The 20,926-nt window shown below is 41.7% G+C and overlaps 1 protein-coding gene across 3 annotated transcripts; it reads right to left on the reverse strand.

Moving 5' to 3' along the window:
* Positions 1 to 1,304: 1,304 nt before the first annotated feature.
* sh3rf2 (SH3 domain containing ring finger 2) lies at positions 1,305 to 19,926 on the reverse strand. 3 transcript variants are annotated; one of them, XM_073486370.1, is made up of 12 exons: positions 19,753 to 19,925; positions 19,019 to 19,451; positions 15,010 to 15,306; positions 13,493 to 13,588; positions 12,593 to 12,691; positions 11,995 to 12,396; positions 4,158 to 4,279; positions 3,808 to 3,978; positions 3,303 to 3,577; positions 2,906 to 3,213; positions 2,044 to 2,348; positions 1,305 to 1,908 (listed from the first exon to the last, which is right to left on the reverse strand). In XM_073486370.1, the coding sequence occupies exons 2-12, from the start codon at positions 19,448 to 19,450 to the stop codon at positions 1,728 to 1,730; spliced, it is 2,688 nt and encodes an 895-aa protein (XP_073342471.1). In that variant the 5' UTR covers position 19,451; positions 19,753 to 19,925; the 3' UTR covers positions 1,305 to 1,727. The 3 variants fall into 3 exon arrangements, with proteins under 3 accessions (XP_073342471.1, XP_073342473.1, XP_073342474.1); XM_073486373.1 differs by having other exon boundaries at positions 1,820 to 1,908; positions 2,031 to 2,348; positions 19,753 to 19,926; XM_073486372.1 differs by lacking the exon at positions 12,593 to 12,691 and having other exon boundaries at positions 19,753 to 19,924.
* Positions 19,927 to 20,926: the final 1,000 nt, after the last annotated feature.

Consider the following 20,926-nt stretch of genomic DNA (forward strand, 5'->3'; position numbering starts at 1 on the left):
AGCCAGCCAAGTTATATCAGTATCCAATATCACTGCCTTAAAATGTGACAATGACAGAAACGCTGATGGAGAGCAAAGTGTTCTCATTTGTTAGTTAACATTACTCGGTGCAGGATAATTTTCAGAATAGTTTTCAACAAATTGTGCTTTTGAAAAGTTATGGGGACAAAATCCATTTCTGACAGTGGTGAGGATATGTCCCCATGACGCCTACGGCCAAGCCGATATTAGCTTGTTGCAGATATATCTGGTGTAGATTAAATGCCGCCAGACAAGTAGCAACTAATTGCAGTAAAGAAATCCCAAAGAAATGCCTGAAGTTATTTTGATACAGTGTTGTCACAGAAAGTGCTGACAGGTTGACCACAACTCAGTTGACACAGTGAAGTAGTGGGTGGGGTTGTAGCTAATCCGGCCTTGGTGCTGGCTGTAGCCACAGAATAGATTTTCACATGATATGAGGTAATTATTTTTTGCAATACTAAAAGATGTTTGTGCATGAGCATTTTAACATGCTGCAATAACAGGCAGGCCTACTTTGACATTCTTCACTCATTTTGCTGTTATTTTCATTTGCAGTTGACGTTTCGAATGCAGGATTTCTACATTGTTGTTTGTAAGTACATTTACTGACTGAAGAACAAATGTGTGGTACTTGTACTTTCCTTGATATAGCCTATTTCCATTTTATATATCTACTCCACTACATCTCAAAGGAGATATATTGTACTTTTTACTCCACTACATTTATCTTGACAGCTTAAACTACTAGTAACTTTTCAAATTACAATTTTTCATAACCCTCCTGTCCAGTGAAAACCATGCATCTCCAAATGTGGTGATTTGGATTTGTTTCAGACAAACCGAAGGATCAAACATTCCAACATGTTGAGACATTTCTCCTACCTCTTAAATAAATAAATAAAACGTTTAAAAAACCTTATTTGATGAGCCGGAAAATACACTGTCACAAGGCTGAAAACAGGCTGTTTTTCTGAGCTGAGGTGACCGTTTAGAGATATGTGGCTCTCACAGAATATAATGCATCGCTGTAGATTAAACTACGCACGGTATAAAAGCTCAGCCTTAAACATCTACAGCAGTAAAATGCAACACACACATTAATGCACCAGTGGTATTAATCCAAAACCATTTCCTGCATAATGAGTACTTTCAATTCAGATACTTGTTAGTAAATGTTGCTGATAATACTTTGAATAAAAAAAAATGACGTGAATACTTCTTCCACCACTGTTATTAGTTAAAGGATTAAAGTAAAACACAAAACTACTGACATTCTGGAAGTATAGTTTATTACCACATAAGCAGAACAGATATTTTATCTCATAATTTCTCTAAATATATTTAAATATAGTTTGTTTTCTTTGTGGGTTTTGACAAAGGCACTAACCAATGCGTGTAACAAGGGTATTAAACAAGGAACAGTCATTAGATGTTTTTTTGTGCAAAGTCTTATAGTAGTACATGTGTAACAAACATGCACACACATTGAAGGACACACAATATGTCTCTGGAGAATTTAACCGCAGTCTCATATGCACTCAGGACGAAAAATAAACACACCTCCTTCATAGGATTGTCATTTGGCAGTATTAACCTTTTGGACCTCAACACGCATCGTTGTTGTTCAGCAGGTTAGTCAAGTCATTTGGCAGTTTGAACACATGGAATATAGAAATATACACTACTACAGTCGCACTACACAGTCAGCTGAGCCTCTCGAGGGCTTGAAGAACACTGCAGTGGAATAAGCCTGTCTGCCCACTGCTCTCCTGAGTAACCAGAACCCGTCCATCGGGTCGAGGTCTGTGGACGAGGACGAGCTCTCCTTGAAGCAGACTGAGCTCCGAGTCTGTCTGGGCTAAATGTGTCATGGCCACTCTGTGTCTGGGGAAAAAGAAAAAAAAAGACCAAAAGTGGCCAGAGATTTTTGTCCAGTCTGTCAAAATCAAGTTTAAGTTGTCGGATAATTAATCTGCTCTTTATTTTCAAGGATAAACAAGTCTTACAAATCAAATGTACCTGCTGGGGCTGAACTGAGCGGACATGGCTGACAGAGACGGCTGTGATGGTATCTGTTTCTGCGGGTTGGAATTTAGATCTGTGGTGGCTGTTTCCAGGCCTTTCCTGAGAATAGGAACTTTTCCTTCTTTGAGAATGATCCCTGGTCCGTCCCTTCCCAGGGTCAGCGATGGGGCCCACACTTCTAACAGAGGGGGGCCAGGGCGGTGGTTGGGGGGAACCTGACTTCCTGACGACCAGGAAGAGGTCCGAGGTCTCAAAGGAGGGGAGTCCTCATCTGTGACGAACCGCACTGACTTTGCCGGCTAGGGGAGTAAAATATCTGCCGTTAGGCACATGCAGAACAGTGGTCGCAGGAACAGTTCAAAAGGACAGTTCATTCCAGTATCAAAAATCCATATTTTTATGCTTCTTACCTGTAGTGCTATATATCCATTTAGATTGTTTTGGTGTTAATTGCTGAGTTTTGGAGATATCGGCTGTAGAGATGTCTGCCTTCCCTCAAATATAATGGAACTAGATGGCTCTCGGCTTGTGTAACAAAATATCTCTAGTCTCACCCTCCTATACTGTGACCACTAAAAACGCCAAAACATGGCGGTGCAACATGGCGGACTCTGTGGAAGAGGACTCGTTCCCTCTGTGGACATACAGGGCTCATTCTAAGGTAATGAAAACACAATGATTTGTAGTTTCAGGTGATTACACACTAATGAAACATAATTATAGATATGATATTCCATTTCTGCTGATAGGCCCTCCTAAATCCTACGCACTGGACTTGAACAATGCACACAGAAGACTTAACTTCGGACAAACATAAGCACATGCCTCCCGCAAGACATCCCGTGTATGACATTACCTTGTCTATATTGTTCTTGTGTGAGTCAGGTCTGACTAGGATTGAGTGAGGCCCATTGGACGGCTGTCTGTCATGCTGAAATGTTGCCTCCTGTGAAACGGTGAAGTCCCTGTCATTAAAGAAAGCAGCAGCAGAGGGCACTGCTGGCTCAGTCATCCAGCCCAGCGGTCTGCCAGAGTTGGACATGATGCTGCCGCTGTTCTTCTTCCTCTGCAGGGCAGGTGAGTATCCCGACGCCTGCACTTGTGCAAAATGCTGCGAGTTGGACGGGACGTTCATGTTGGACGTGTGGGAGTAATTGTTTGAGCCTGAAAAAACATTTACAAAAACATTATTTTACAACCCGGCAACATCTCTAATCAACAGTTAGAAGATAGCTGTGGTTGTTTACTCTCACCTCTATGAGGGTTGAAGATGCGTCTCACTGTGTCCCAACCTGGTGCACCCCCATAGTGGGATGGTTTTCCAGCACCAGTGGATGACATTGCGTGCTGTGCTCCATTTGGCACAGATGGGATGTGTCCTGTTGAGTGTATCGTTCCATCAGCATTTACCCTATCAAGAGCAAGGACCACAGAAGGATTCTTGGCAGCTGTGGGTTTCTTTGCAGTCACCGTGTTGTACTGTGAGGACGCACTAGCTGCCTTGGTCTCCAGGAGTCTGGCCGAGGTTCTGCAGTGAGGCAATGAGACACTTTAGTGTGAGCTGAGGCACCTACTGTATATCACTTGTTATACTGTAGTTAAAGTTTATTTGAACCGAGCACCAGCCTCTGTGTTATATTTCAGGAATTATTTAAATGTGTGCATGATGACATGTCGTCCTGCCCACACGAAATTACTGTCTGAATCCAAATGTCAGTTTGCTCCCACTTTCTGCAGTCAGGGATCACAGCCTCTTACCTGAGCACAGGCGAGATGTAGTTGCTGGGCAGAATGCCCACTTTGCCCGTTCTGAGCGATAACCCACGCAGCCAGCCTTCTTTGAACTTTCCGTACACTCCCACCATCTCTCCTTTCCTCAGCTCCAGCTCCTCCGGCCTTCGTGGTTTGTAGGAGTACAGGACGGCACACCTGAGGAGACGAGCAGAGGGTTTGCCTATGTTACCACCACACTTTCTCCAATATATATCCAGATTATGCTGTCTTTTTTATGGGTTGTTAAATGTTTTGTTTTTGTTTTCTATTCATATCTTGCACCTGTGAACCAACATTATCATTCCCTTAATATAATGTTTTAAACAGTGACTCACACACTGATGGAGAGCTGCTGCGTGGAGGAGTTTTTGCCGTCTGCAGAGGCAGAGGACATCTGGGGGTTCACCAGGGCCATGGAGATGGTGGGTGGAGTCTCACTGGTCATCGTCTTCTCACTCTATAAAAGGGATGGATTCACAATGATCATCGCATGAAATGCAAATGGCGATGCATGGCACATTTTTTAAGAGTCTACAGCCGTGCTAGCAGCTCTGTTTTCACAATACTCATTCATGGCATATGTGTTGAATATGTGCGGCCTGCAAATACTCGGGAACTGTGTTTGGCGACAGATTGAGATTTAGTGAAAATAGAGATATTATTGTGAAAAAGGCTCAGCAGTGTCTGTACTGCCTACATAAACCCCTGTGGAGTAGACTCATATTGACGTTTTATTCCTCTTATATGGAAAGTAGTTTCATTCTTTTTATGTATTTCATGGCTTAAAGTCAAGGTGTTATTGTCATGTTGTCAAAACAACATATATTCAGAGTACAGCTTAATACTGAGAAAATCAAAAAGCAGATAAGATTGAAGAAAAAGTAAAAATAAAAAGACTTAAAACGTCTATCTGAGTTGGTGTAGCCATGACTAAGAATGTGTTCCTCGGATTCCTTTGAAGACTGCCAACCAATACCAACGACTTCCATTATGAGTAAGCATATGAGATTAACAATGACTCTATGACTAAAAAGTACTTCTGATATTTTTTGACACTGGTGACAGGATGTGGCTCTGTGGTGTTGGATGGCACACTGCCTTTAATAATTGGACTTTAGATTTTTTTAATGTGTGTACATGAATTGCCCCTTGAGGCATAAATAGAGTTAGTTATAGTTAGTTTTTGAACTGAAATTAATTGAAGAGCGCAATGCTAAAGTCGGCATGCTAACATGCTCACAATGACAATGCTAACATGCTGTTTAAAGGGTATAATGTTTACCCTGTTTATCGTCTTAGTGGAGCACGTTAGCATGCTAACATTTGCTAATTAGCACAAAACACAAAGTACAGCTGAGGTTGGTGGGAATGTCATTAGTTATTTGCACGTAAACCAAATTATTGGACAAACTAAAAATGAGACCAGATGATGATGAAAAGTCAGGATCATCAAAGTTATTATTAATGTGAGACATGAGTGTTTTACCAAATTTCATGGCAATTCACTGAAAAGTTTGGTGGTGCTAGAAGAAAAGTCAGCAAAGTTGTTAGCATTCATCCTGTCCAAAATTTCAGGTTAATCCACCTCATTGTTACTGAGATATTTCAGGCGGGACAAGAGCCTCTGTGGCCGAGGCAGATCCTAAGTAAAGGATTGCGATTTCAATATATAGACCAATATACCAGCCCATTTTGGACACCATATACACGAAAACCGATACATCTGTGAGTGGCCAATATCGGCAAACCCATATATTGATCGGGCTCTAGTCTGGAACGAAGTGGTGGATTTACCAGATAATCTTGAGTAAAAAGTCTTTGAGGCCATACACTTTTGTACTGTGGATTTGAGACCTTTGTGTATTGTCTGAAGACGTACTTAAAAAGATGGAAAACCTATCCTTTAATATGCTTCTCCTAAACTAAATAAAAACGAAATAATCCCAATTTGGTGTTTTGATGAAGGAGGTGGAGAGCGCTGTCTAACATAACGCTCCAAAATCTCCCATTGGTGTTCAATCAGATTGAGATCTGGTGAATACAAAGACTATAGAATATGATTCAATAGTCATCAAACCAATCGTCAACCATGTGTTCTGTACGGAAAATTACATATGATATATTCATTCACTCATCCTTTAATTTCTCCAATGCTCCAAATCCATCAATACAGAAATTCAGATATATACATTTTTGGTTGTGTTTAATACAGCAACAGTAAAAACATAACAGCCTGGCAAGACCTCTTTCACATTTTATGTTAACAGATCCAAGCTTCTCTTTGTCAAGCTGAGAGCTGAGAAACTCTGACAGGCTTGTAGTGAGCAGGCTGTGAGTCAGGCCTGACACAGACTAGGAGACGGGGAGTGAAACTGAGGTGTGTCTCTCAACTGTTAATGACACTGAGGGAAGATTTATCCCTAATTACCTAATTATCCAACTGAAGAAGCCCTTTCAGTGAGCTCTACCTTTTCATTTTCTCTTCCAACAAAACAAATTCTCCACACATAATGTTTTCTTATTGTTATACTTTCCCCACAGCGTCTGTTATCTCTCCAGTGACGTCTAAAGAGGCTTGTTGCTATTTACAGCACTACCACTCAACTGAAGCGTTATTGCTGCCTGTTGGCCTGGGGTTCCCTCTATACAGCATGTGCCTGGATCCTACAGCTCTCTCACTATTAAGCTGCAATGCATTCACACTGTACTTCACAGAAACACAAAAGAAGTCATAATTAAGAGGCAGCAGTTGCTGTAACTCAAGTCTCACTTGTCAAAGGCGGTGCTGTGAGGCAGAAGTAAAGCCAGATGAAGTTATGATATAATGTCCTGAAGACACAACAGCCCTCCATAATATAGGAGAGCAAATGGAGGTCCATCACCGTCATCTAGAGTTTCTTTTTGACTGTGTCTTTTGTGACATTTAAATGACATTCACACTAAAAGCAGCCATGCCCACTGGATTAAAATGCTCTACATTGCAACAAGAAAGAAGCCCAACATCTACCTTTCTTCACGTGTTAAATTATTTAGTTTATTTTCATTACTCTGTGTCCCTTTTTCTATTCTGGGTTTGAGTTTTATCAGATACAAAGAGCCTGCTTCACTTGTGCTGCAGTCACGCAATGGCCAGCTGCAGTGACCCAGCAGTGGCTATATTTACATGGAGAGAGAAAGTCCGCTGTTGGTCTCTCTGCTTCTGCAGCCAGAATCTCTGCTGCTGTAAATAAATCAGTTTACAGAATATTAATGTTCACTTTTTGGCATCCTTTTGCCAGCGAGAGCGCTTCACCAGCAACCTTTTGTCTCACATAATCAAAAGAAGGCAGTTTTGTATGGAGGCTCAAAGTGTTCAAAATGAAAAACATGAATAAAACATTATTTGACCCCGTCACCTTCTGGTGCAGATCCAAACATTTTTGTTTATTTCTTAGGGAATAATGCATGGATCTTGATGAAAAAACAAATCAGGCGTATTAAGGTGGCTGGTATCTATGAGTGAGTGCAAAAGGGGACAGTTGGCCCTTGGCGGGGGTATGCACTCTACTGAATGCCATTCCAGTTAGCCGTTTGTTTTAAGTCTGTAGTTTTATTGTCGTGTTTTATGTGAAACTTCTTACGCTACTTTTTTGGCCTGGAGTCTTTTGTAAAAGAGATTTTGAATGTCAATGGAAAAATTCCTAGTAAAATAAATGTTGAATAAAATAAATTAAATAACATTTTAAAAAGACAAAATATATAATTCAATTGTAGATTGAAATATCAAAAACCTTTATAAAACTCTGCTCATTAATAGGAAAATTCATTTTATCCCACTTATTTTCAAAATAAAAGAATTGATAACAGGCCAGTTTTTACTTCATTTCAATCTCTTTTATTTTATAACTGCAGTCGGTGTCTGTCAGTAAAGACAACAAACAGTGCAAACAGTATTTATTTGATCTTGAAGATTTCGAGTCTCCCCAGGTTTGGTTATACCAACTAAACTGAGCCTTTTAATGCATCACTTTTTAACCAGGCTCCTTAGGGGGAATTTTGTTCTCAAAATATTTACTGAGTGTAACCATAACAAATGTCCAAACTGTGTACAGAACTCAAAGAGGTCTTGTTCAACTTCAGCATAAACACATCAAAACACCCCCTAGTATCAGAAAACTATAGCCACCATCATTGTAACTCATCACAAAAGAGTCAGCCAACAATATTTCCAGTAAAAAACAGTCCCCAAAACTCAGTGTGTGAGAAAATAAAATAAAATCTGGCTAATTAGATCTTTAGTCAGGGTGAAGCTGGGTGGAGATGAGCTGTAATTTGCTGGTGTCACCAAACCGCTTTAGGTTGTAACATTAGACTTGTTGAGATGTGCCAGGCCTGCACAGAATCGACCACACAATACACGATGCTTAGATTTCTGTCCAACCGGATCCTGACTCACTCACAAGCTCAACAAATATTCTAAATACTCAAGATACAAGAAAACTAACTTGTGTTTTTGTGACGTGATGAATTAACACCTGCAAAGACTGATGTCAAGCCATGATGGTCTAATTGTGTCCCATCAACAAAGAAAATGTATGACTTGTATTCCTTCTTCCTCTCCCTGTGCATAATCATGGAGATACTTTTTCAGCGTCTCTATTTTGGGTTGTGAATAAGTTTGACATGGACAGAATCTTTGCATAATTGTTTTACATAAAATAAATAAAAAATTGAGGCTCACGTATAAATGCCGTCTTGTCGGTATCACAGATAGGCTGCATTTTAAAGAAACGCTTGCTGAATAGATCGGACAATTAATTAACATTTTATTTGGGATGAGGATCTTATCTAACAGGAAATAATGCCAATCAAGCACAGTCTGCACATTCCCACACAGGCTGAACAAGGTCTAATCAGGCGGCGCAGGTGAAAACACCTGTGTAGGTGGACAACGGCACTTCAAAAGTTTAAAATGAGTTAATTTTATGATGGGGCTCATGACTTTTTCTGCTGTGCATGCTCAGGCACCTAACTACAATAGAGTTATGCAGCAGCTCTGTGTTGCAACCCTAACCCCTCAGGTACTCTATCAGATCAGATCCAATCGTATAACTAGAGGAAGTTGTGCTCATGAAACTCACTTTAGACTTAAAAAAGGTCCAGTGTGTCGGATTTATTGGCAGAAATGGAATAAGTATGTTGTCATCAGTGTATAATTACCTAAAACTAAGAATCATTGCGATTGTGTTACCGTAGACTGAGCCTTTTAGAGGGAGCAGGTCCTCTTCCACAGAGTTTGCCATGTTGCACCTCCATGTTTCTACAGTTTCTACATTTGTGTTTTCAGCGCACATCTTGGGGGGAGGGTGAGACGAATCCTACACACTTTTTAAAGGCTTCGCGAGATCCACCTGTTCAGATGTGTTTTTGTTTATGTTCATTTCTATACTTTACTGTACTGTTACCCTCAAGTCGTTTTTTGTATGTTTGTTGCCTTGTTCTTTTCTTTTATTGTGAAACACTTTGCGTCTCTTGAGGTTTGCAATATAAATAAACCTGCTGCCCTACTTACTAATTATCAGAGCAAGTGCTGACTCATTTCCTGCAAATCAACTTATCAATCAATCAGCTAATCATTTCCGCTCGATTTTAGTCATTTCACAGGCTTGAAGGGTAACCATTAATGATTAAAGGACCACTGTGTAGGAATTAGTGACATCTGATCTTGAGATTGCAGATTGAACACAACTGAATACCCCTCATCTCACCTTCCACTACAGTGGGCAATAAAAACTAGAAAAACACTGCTGGGGAAATTATTACGGGTGATATTCCAGTGTTTCGCGGAATAAGCGATTATTACTTATATAATTATATAATATATATACTTATATAATTATTAGTCTAAGCATTAGCTTAGTGGGCTAAGCAATAATAGTGTTATTCACTCAAAATAGTAGCTAACCTAGATCTTCATCAATGAATAATACGCCACACTAATTGGTCTAAGAATGAGGATTAGTGTCCTGTCACCATGTGTTAAGTGGCTAAGTGACAGGACAAGCCGGAAGTCGTTTCAAGATAACTATAATTCTTAGTTTCACAGTCATGAAAACTGAATACTATATTGACAACAGATCCTTCTAAATCCTACATATTGGACCTTCAAGCTTTTTATAACACTGACATCAAGTATTGTGGTGTACCAGTGCAGTATGATATGGAATCGAACCGTTCTTTGTTTTATTTTAAGGTGTTTTTGCTTTTGGCTCATCTCCATGCTCTCTTACATAATGATGCCAATATTCACAGTAATATGCATTATTTCATCCACAGTTGGTGGGAAGCTGCAACTCTCTGTGAAACAGCGGAGCCAGAGGTGAGGGCTGATGGGATGCAGCACTTAGAATAGCTCACATGCTGGCTCGGTCAGCGGGGAGCTCAGCCTCGGCTTGAGGGACGGAGCCCCTGCGCTCCTTTAAAAAGGGAAGTGCGTGGCTTGTCTGCTATTACTGGCCCACTGATGTGAAAGTGAGTGTTACCTGCTTAGTGAAGAGGAAGGAGTTTGAAGGCAAGGGAAAGAGGGGTCTGTTATGTAACCAACTTCACCAGTGACTCATCATCATCAGCATGAGAGAGATAAGCAGACACACTGAGGGACTCTCCAAGCCTCCCACTCTCTACATCCATCTCTCATTTTTCCTCCTCCTTCTTCCTACGTCTTGTGCTTTTGCCTTTTCGCTGCTCATACATTTTGTTTTCTGTTTCTCTTCCCAGCTCTAAACGCAATCTTTTAGCTTTTCAGTATTTCCTCTTCTCACCTTTTCCTCTTCCTACCTTACCTTATTTCCTGTTTTTGATCTTGTTCTCACATCTCCTCCCTCCTCCCCTTTTTCTTCAACCTGCATGAGGTTTCGCATTTTTATGCTCTGACATGTATAATTGCAGGGTAGAGAAATTTGAAGCGAATCAAAGGAAATCATTGTCTCGGAGGGGGCAGAGCACTTGGCAGCAGGTTATATTATTAAACACTGCAGGCTTTTACGTTGGCACTGCACTCAGGCACTGGCCAGTAGTCACAGCAGTCTTACATTGTTTCTAATGCAAATGAATGACATTGTGTCCAGCTGTATATATAAAATTGCAGATATGAAATGTATCCATCAAAACCTTCAAGCTAAGGTGTTTTTTGCTATTTTTTCTGTCATGCTGCTTTTGATGGTTATTTAAAGACATCTCAGAAAGATAAAACGCTGATAAAATGCCATAATCCAAAGTTGTCTCATGGGGATGCTCATCATCCATCCGTGTGATACAGGCTGTATAAAATATACAGCAGGTATCACGATGGTCACATATAGTGAGTGGGATAGCAATTCTTCCTGATAGCTTAAAACTTAAAAAACAAGAGGGTTGCTAACGTGTGACTCTTGCACTTCTTGTGAGTGATATCAACGATGCTTTTTCAGTGGCGCTGGGCCGTCATTCTATGAAACGTTTAATTCAAATCCAAAAGACTTCCTCTCTTTTCTCTCCGGCTTTTCTGTTTTGCTTTTCAGGAATAAGACATTTACACAGCTGAAGCTGCATAAAGAACAAGGACACACAACCTGTTAGACTGTTATTCATGTTGGTGTAGAGCCGCTGGCATTTGTCCCAGGACTTAAGATTTTCAAAGTCTCGGTCCACTCACCACCTTTCAAATCTAGGCTGTTTCCACATCTGCGTTGTCTTAATTAGAGCCACTTAATCACGTAGCGTCAAACAGAAGGGTAACGCCTTGCTCTCATTCATTCCTTAAGCTTGGTGTCATGGTTTACTCCCTGTACCCCTGAGAACAACCTGATCCCTCCGTGACTCAAACAAAAACATCAATTATCTCACATTAGCCACATGTTTTCTATCAAAACAAAGCACTGGGAACAAAAAACAAAGCCCAACATAGTTTTGCTCAAAGATTATGAGAAAGAGGACTTGGATAACTTTCTGCCACAATCTGTTCACCCTGCCATGCCACCAGACTACGAAGCCCCTCAGGCATTGAGAATCCTGGACTTCCCCTCAACACTCCACTTTATGAATATTTTTCTGGTGTAGCATAAAGGGTTGCATATCCTTGTTGCATGACAAATAAATGTACTTTAAATATCAGTGCAGCATGCATAAAGGCAGATCTGTTGGCACATGACTCACCTGTAACAGGTGTCTGTGTGTGGTGTCAGAGTGGCGTTTAACTCGCTGAGAGTTCACTCTGGAGGAGTGAGAGAGGCCGCGGGCGGCAGGAGGCGCAGTGAGGCGGTGTGACGGACCCTGACGGCTGACACTGTTGAAGGTGCTGATGTTGGTTGTGTCTCCTTTGGCAGTCTGATAAAAGTTGTTGCTGCTGGCTGCGGGCTGTTTTCGCTGGCTGGAAAGGGGCAAAGCATTGATGGTGGGTGTCTTTGTTGGGACTTGAGGGACTCCGAAATGGGTCGTCCTGTTGGATGCGTCAGTGGCCTTGTCTTTGCCCCCACTCCCAGTCCGATGGTGAGATTCTGCTGAGTCACTCCCCCTCCAATTCTTCCCCTCTAGCAGTTTGGCAGCCACTGAGTTTGGCTGAAACAGATGAAAACATAAAAGTGAAACCACAGAGGAAATCGGGATAAATCCCAACACAGAGAACAGTCAATCCTCAGTCGAGAAAATCCTCTCCAAACTCGCTCCTACCTGCTACTAACGCCTGTCAACCTCTGCTCCTGCTGATCAGCGAAACGGCTGTCTAAATACACCCACTTATCACTACTTCACTCACCCCTACAACTTGTTGGACAGGCAGGCAGGGCGGCAGGCAGACAGGAGCATAAGTACCAGCCAATAAGCCGGGAAGAGTTGACTGGTGCTGAGAGAGGAGCTGCACAGACAGCAGGCAGACAGACAGACATGGCAGGGTTAATGCTTTCACTCCCCACAGTGATGTGCTGTTATGCCACCCAAGCAGAGAAAGCATTACTGTGTCTTTACGCCTGGCTGCACGACACGAGGAGAGGCAGGCTCAGAAAGGAGAGGGGAGAGGAGAAAAGAGGATGATGAAAGAATAGAGTACAGAGGTAGAAAAGGATGAAGAGCACAGCTGAGGCGGGGCTTGAGGAGAAGACATGGGTGACCAGGAGACGAGAGGAGGCGTAAGACAAATATTTAGGAAAAACTGTAGAAAATACAGATGACAAGTGAGGGAAGTAAACAAGAACAGACTGAGGCACCACATTAACCCCACTGCGGGAACAAAAACATTCTCCCCCGGCATGGATGAAGTTAATTCCTGGAGACAGAAAGTACAGACGAAAACACATGACAGTCAACGAGCTAAGGACTGCAAACCTGAGTAAGCCACATAGTCACACACTAATGAGCAGCTGCAGACACAGCAGGGCTCCACAGATTAACCCTCTGCCTCAGCACTTTGCAGCGCAGGAGTGACATTTACGGATGAATCAAAGATTTGAATGAAAATCAAGGTAGCGCCTGGGCAGTGACCTGGAATTAATGACATCTAGTAGCGACGACATCTATGGTTCAATTCATTACACGAGCTACGCCATCAGACCAAAGTGCCAAACGGCAGGTGTCAACCTTGATCACGTTGAAAAGGCCACGACCCACATTCAAAAAATAAAGGAAGGAAGATAGAAGGAGAGGACTGAAAAGAACTCACCTCTGTAAACTGCAGAGGGCAAACTCCAACTTTCTCCCCTAGCTTGGCTTCAATCCAGTGTTCATCCACCCGTCTGATGACAGTGAGGATGTCTCCCTGTAAAGCAGAAATAAGTAACTGTACTTAAAGGAAGTGGTGAAAAGATGAGCGGCACATAAGGAAAAACACAGGATGCCAGGGTGCCCGAGTGTGCTCGCCCTGGAGACTGAGCACTCAGCTCAGAAACTCTCCGAGCTCTGAGTTTCTCCTGCAGCATGTGACTTCAACTCCATTTGTGTCTGCAGGCTCCGTCCTTTCAGAGGCCAGCCCCTGCTCTAAAAACCATTTGACCATCTGCATTAAAACTGAAAAAAAAAAAAAAAAAAAAAAGTCAGGCGCAAGTGTGCTTTAATGGAGAGCACACAAGTACTGAGGCCCTTATATAACTGCCTCAGAAATCCTTCAGGGTGAGTAACAACCAGTGCAGCAGAAGTCTGAGCCTCGGGCTCCAAAGGTCTCTCAAAGCAGCGAAAGTAACAAAAAGCAATGACCATTATGTATCAGTAGGAGCTCCCTCTGCAATACATAATCACAGACTAGTTCATGTCCAAAAAGCTACACCAGTGTGATGCTGAATGGGTTAAGTCCACATCTTTCTAACATGGGAGCAGGGAGTCAAGCTAATGCGCTGAACTGAAGAGGTTGTCAGATATTCGGTATTTGGAATAGATGTTTTTCACAATGTGCTAACACAGACCAAACGATTCATCGTTAATAATAATCTGTTGAATAATCAATAGTGAGACACATAAAATATTCGTTATTTTTCCTTTAATCAGTGATTCCCCTGAAGGTACTGCAAGTGGGCCACAAGAGGTCATTTACAACAAATAAATCAATAAAAAGTTTTTAAGTTTTGTAATAAAGTCTGAAATGGCCATTAAATATTTATGAAAAAAAAAATAATAATTTAAAAGTGACCAGAACTGAGAAAACAAAATTGAGTTAAATTATGGTTTATTCTTCATATTTCTATATTAATATGATTTTGTATCGAAGTCTTATTCCTATTGACACGGGCTCCATGGTGGAGATTATGGTCATTAGTGGCATTTCAGGAAAAATAATTCTAACAGGATGGCAACAATTTTTGATCAGGAGCATTGTTGGGTGTAACACACTACAAAAGTAACTTCTTTGTTAAGTCTCTGTGTGACTTACATGAGCCATAATTCGTAGGCCTGATGATGACGCCTAATCCTCCGAGCGCACTTTAATTTACATTCTTGAATCACATATGCCCATGCATTCCTTGTTCTGTGGACTATGGATGTGGATTGAGCATTTTGGTATGTTTACAGTATTTAAGTAGCACATTTAAAATCAAAAAGACATGGATATCTCACTTTCTACATATGGGACCTTTCAGGGGATCCACTCCCCCTGAATGTTAATGTTTTGTTTCCTGAAGGTTACTGTTAAGAGTGCATTAATTGGTGAGTAGGAAACACTGCCAGTCATTAGTTTGAGAGTCAGACCTTGAAGAAGCTGAGACAACATTTGCTGTCTTCCAGATTCATCTCTTCAGGGTTGAAGTCATACAGCGCCCTGCAGAGAGCCGGAGGTTGGGACTGCTGGAGGGGCTGCACATGAGGCATCTGGCTGACGGCCTGCAGCGTGCTGGCAGTGACAGACGCACCGCTACTGTCACCGGCGTTTCCGTGGTGCCAGTTCTCATCCGCCTTGTGTTTCAGGGCGATACTGTTGCCACTCTTGAGCACCAGCTCTCCTGACGAATCACCTTTTTGGTTACGCATTGCAGCTCTGAGAGCAAGCTGAAGAGAAGAAAATCACAGTGAGAACAAGTGATAGATTTATTTGACATGTTGATAGTGAAATCAATTTCTTTAACAATTTGGGGGCATAAAAACCATCTATGCTGCACTGAAGCTATTTATTTTGTCCTTTAACTGTGACAAACTGTGACCAGGCACTTTGCAGTTGTCACTGGTTAACAAGACAGAAAATAACAGCTGTAAAGTGCCCCACTTCAGTAGCTCAAAACACTGGTGTCAGATTTTTGTGCTGAACAGACATAGATGATGTGGTGTGATTTTCTTATCATAATACGAAGATATGTTTCATAAGACACTTCCTTATTCCATTTTAAGATGATATCGAGTAACGACTCGAGCTTGACTGTAAATGACTTTTTTTCAGTTACACTTTTTTCAGTGATGTTGAGGCATTATGCATAATACAGCATTAATAAAGACTTCTAAAATATTATTATGAAGTTCACAATCTGTAAATGCAATCATGGCCATATTTAGATTGGGACAGCTGTAATTTAAAACAACAAAACAAATTAATATGTAATTTATCTCATAGTTACGGGATACCAAGATAATAGGTGTCTCTTAGAGTGAATTTCCTGAGCGGTAAATCATTTCTACATTGGATTTTTATCAGGTTCCTCCTCATAAACATAGCTACAGACAAACTATGTGCTTGTTTCTTTTGAGATAAAAACGCTGAATCTAACTACTGAGACACATGGCCTTCGTGAAAGGACGATGGTGGAAGAATTGAAGTGTCTTACACCGTTTGCACTGAAGGTTTCTGAACTCTGTGTTAAAAATGATCAGAAACTCAAGCTCATGAACTTGGCTGAGCGCTTCGAACTCTGGCTGAACTCGAGCTCCAGATCTCCTGTGAACTCTGAGACGCTCTGAACAGTTTAAACACAGGACTTCTGAGAAGGCAGATCTTTGTGTTCCTCATCTCCTCGGAGAATTTAATGATCAGCAACAAATTAAATCTAATGATTTACTGACTTGTGATCCTCAGATCTCTGTTGGGTTTGAATTAGGTAACAGATATGTTAAACAGACATGCTTTGTACGGACGAATGATTTTTAAACATGCAGCACGCACTCACTCACTTATTGTAACTCCTTTACATCCTGAAAATAAACCGAGAATACGTCAGTTGTTCTTTTTAAAATACATTTCACAGAACAGTCTTCACGTTTCATATATAAAAAAAATTGTCTCATTTTACCTTTAACCAATTTTTCAATGCTCTATCGGAGAAGTTCTTTGACAAAAATGCAAAAAATGTAAAAACACTGAGCCTGTTCGTACCTGACATTAACATAAGCCTAGGGTTATTAGAACCCAATTGGACAGCTCTAAATACGAGTGCAAACAACCACCTCTGAGTCACCACAATGGTGATCTGATCACTCACACCACTTGTTAAGGTCTTCTGGGACGCATTTCATCACATGTACGAGAGCCTAACCGATGTTTCAGTTGGCTGATTTTATCTTCATGCGGGTATTGGCCTGTCGTAGACACATTGGCATCGGCGTAGATGTTGTCCGATATGCGCCGATATGAAAACTCGCTTTTTGCAGATTATAACGCAGAAAAAGATGCTTGGGGTAATGTATAATTATAAAATCCAGAGTGAAGTTTCCTTTTTCAGTGCACTGTTATCATTTTAGACAGTAAAGTTCATTGTTGAACTGTAAAGTGTCCTGCCTCCATTATATATCTTTGTGATTATGTTTGATCATCACAATGAGAAGCCACAACAACAGGCAAAACGGATTACACGCTGTCTGATTTACAAGTGGGTCACTGTAATGCAAATCACATTTCAGCTCTCTTACCTGTGAACACAGTCTGTTTCAACTGATTTCGCCATTAAACTAGTAACTAGTAAATCTCGCAGTTTCAACATTCACTGTGCCTTCTTGTGAAATTGGCATTAAATGCAATACATTAAGCGTCTTGTCGTGACATCGCTGCACCAGTCTCAGACAAACTCTTAATTGTTTGGGCCTTTTTCTACATTCTGCAAAGAGTAGACATTTCCTTTTGTCCCAGAGATGCAGGTCTTTCTTTGTGTTTGGAGCGGGGAAGTGAGATCGGATAACGAGTTGTCAAGCGAGACGCGTCGAGACGCACTCTTATGCCGGTTGTGAACCGACAGACTTAGAGCTGTTAACTTGTGTTCTGAGTACCCAAGACGCATTTTAATGCCAGGTATGAACAGGCTCAAACACTAATACTGAGCAGTAATAATAAGTCTTAGTCATGGTATGATTCAGTGTAAAGACATCAAATACAGGAGCCTATTTAAAATCTATGATTCTGTGAGTCTCTTGTGTTATAAATTAACAAGTTGGTTTGTTTTAAAGGTCTATTTGTAACAAAAGTTGATTTTTTAGTCTCATTCCCAACTCATTAAATAATTTATTTTATTTGTAGAGGGACCATGCACAATATTAAACATAAATGTTGCCATTTGATGCATTGTACCAGAGTTAGCTTAGAGGTAATTTACATCTGCAGTCCCCTGGCAGGTCATGATTAAAACTTCACATTTGTGACGCTCTGGGTTTCCCAACTCATCGAAAACTAACCCTTTGGGATTGAAGGACAACAAATGTAATTTTTTCTTACAAATAGGTCCTTTAACCCTGTCCCTTATCAGATAACATTTGCTCTTTAGTTTTTGTATGTTAATTTCTCCCATTCCATCTGCTCTATTTGGAAAATTACCATCAATTAAACTTCATCATCCATTACCATCAAAGTATCTGCTACACTCCTGTATCAATTTGAGATATTCATCCTCTGCATAACTTGTAGTCTATCTTTATTAATCCTACATGTATAGTAGGTGTTTAAAGTTACAACAGAGCTCTCCTCACTCAGGTCGCGTCAAAACAAAGAACTATTAGGCTCTCATTTGCCATCTATGATGTGAAAAGCAAATCATCCACTGTCTTATAAGCCTCTGTGGAGCAATGACAAGCGCCATTCAAAAGAGGTTTGAGATCTCATCACTGACTCACGCTTACAGGTCAGATCACACTCCAGCTCCTCCGTGCCACATAATCTCATCAAGTTGAAAACAACCCACTTAAGTTTAGTGAACAAACAGTGGTGAGTAAGTTTTTCAATAGGTCAGAGATGAGGCACACGGCTCAATTCAACAAAGTGTGAAGGACAAAATCAGTGACGCATCGTAGGTGAGAAGACAATAAATACCATGAGGCATGCAAATTCATCAGCTGGTGCAGATTTACTGTGTTTACTTTTTTTGTTTATACTGTTAATACTGATAATGTTCAAACTAACATAGGTCCCCTTTAACACGTGTGGGTGCATTAGGCCATTGTGGGCAATGTTACGAATCAAAGAGCAGGACTGATTCACGCCAATATTGCATTTTTTATGGCTTTTGCTTCAGTGAGATAAAGTTCTTTGAGTTGTTTGGTATTTCATTTGCTGGATTATGTGCAGTAATCTACAGAGGTGCACGGTACCCATCTACAGGGCATCAGTGACATTGGTGAAGCGAGATGTCTGCACAGAGCCCAAAGGAGACTAAAAGGCAACGCCCACCCAGCCACAGTCTGTCCACCCTGCTGCCATCTGACAAAAGATGTTATCAGCCCCAAAAATTTAGCATCAGTCCGGCTCTGCTTCTCATGGATGCAGAGGATTAGGCCCTGGTCGTGCACTGACCTCATTGTACCCTTGCTTCTCTCTGTGTTGACCCTCCTGCTGCTGCTGACCCTCCCTGACTGTCAAGGCGCCCCTGGCCAAGGGCACTGCGTAGTGGGCTGCCTGTCTGTCCCTGCTGGGCCTCGGCGAGCTCTGGATCCCCTCCAGGAGCCGCACCAGCAAGTGGTTCGTAGGAAGCTCCTCCACTGTCCTGGCTGGGACGAGAGCGCGACACTCTGGGCAGAGCAGCTGGGACTGGACTGCCTCCTGCCTCTGCAGGCAGGACATACAGAAAGTGTGCTGGCAGGGCAGGACTTTGGCTGACGCATCAAGCCGCTTGGAGCACAGAGGACACTCCAGCAAGGCCATGAGAGCCTGCTCCTTCATGTGAACAGGGCCAGCTCTGTTGGGGAGCAGGGCCTCTGGCACGCCTGAAACACTGTAATCCACCATGCTGAGAGGGGAAACAATGAGAGGCTGAGTCAGTGAAATCAAACAATAATAGAGTTACAACATTACTGACCAAAGTCCTCCTCTACTGTATAACAATAAGACTCTTTACACGGCCACCGCTTAGGACAGTTTCATGAAGTGGTACGACTAAGAATAGACGCTTTGTAGTAAACGCTGCTTACAGGTGTCATGTCAGCTCACCTGGCTGAACAGGTAAGACAGCGACAGGAATCATCCGCGGAAGACGAAATCTTCCCACATTTATCTCAGTGACACAAAGTGCAGAAGCATTAAACACTTACATGCGCTGACTGCCGGAATGATAGTCCTCAAACTCCGGTTAGGAAACGCGTAACTTAGTGGCCGCTGCCGCCATGACGCAGTGCGCTGAGGACGGGAAGGTGCGACGCAGGGAGAGCAGGACAGTGCGCGTGCACTACGCTGGTGTCACTGGCCAGCTCGTTCCCAAAGAAAAAAAAGATGTTGTGACGACATGAAGATCACCTGTGGACATGAGGCGTAAAACAAAGTCTCCAGCTCTACAGGGACGATTCATCAGGAAATGTGTCGGGTTTCAGTGTCATGTCGGACTGAGTTTAACCCTTCACAGCTGATCCGCTCTCACATGTACAGCCTCTTTACCTTAATGATGGTAGATTCAGTTAATTAATTTTAAAAAATAACGCACGCATGTTAAATAATTATAAAAATGTAGTGCATTTTAATACAGCAGTTTAATATTTGTTTAAGTTTTGAAGAGCTGATTTACATTAAAACACATTAAAACTGTTCAACCATGCTCCTGAATTCAGCCCGATGAAGGTTTAGGGATATTTATACTCTTTATTTCTATAATTATTATCACTTTTATTGATTAAAACGAGTGGGGGAAAAGGGGGGAAATAAAACCAGAGAGGTGTTTACAGCACTGTCATGTGACATGGTCTCCCTCTGCTGGTGCATTCACTGACCAGCTCTGCAGCTTCTCCTGCAAGAAGCCAGCACCGTCTACACATCAGTCCTGCTGGAGAAACACTGAGGAAGAGAAAACCAAGTAAAAGCCATCCACCATCGCGTTGTTGAGTATTTGTGATCGTGTTCCTGGTCGTGCAGAGCAGTCACAGTTATTGCTGGAGATGATAAGTCATAATGGGAGTCTTCATTATTGTTGTTTGGATTTCATTTGCACTGTCCAAACTCCCAAATTCCCTTTCTGGCATCCCGAGACTAAATAATTTATCCGTATTGGCTAGTGTAGCGAAAGTTCAGGACATCTGTTTGAATTTTTTAAACAAGCATGAATCTTTCATCTCTTTCTTCACGTCAGCAGAACTCGGGGAATTCTAAAAATGTGCATAAGGCTTTTACAGAGAGAGTGAGAGCAACAGAAAAGAGAGGCAGAGAGAGAGAAAGGGGGGAGATTAGCCATGACTTATTTACATCTTCATATCAAAGTTGATACAGGCCCTTCCTCTC

The sequence above is a fragment of the Pagrus major genome, chromosome 18, assembly GCF_040436345.1.
Source record: "Pagrus major chromosome 18, Pma_NU_1.0".
Classification (NCBI taxonomy): domain Eukaryota; kingdom Metazoa; phylum Chordata; class Actinopteri; order Spariformes; family Sparidae; genus Pagrus; species Pagrus major.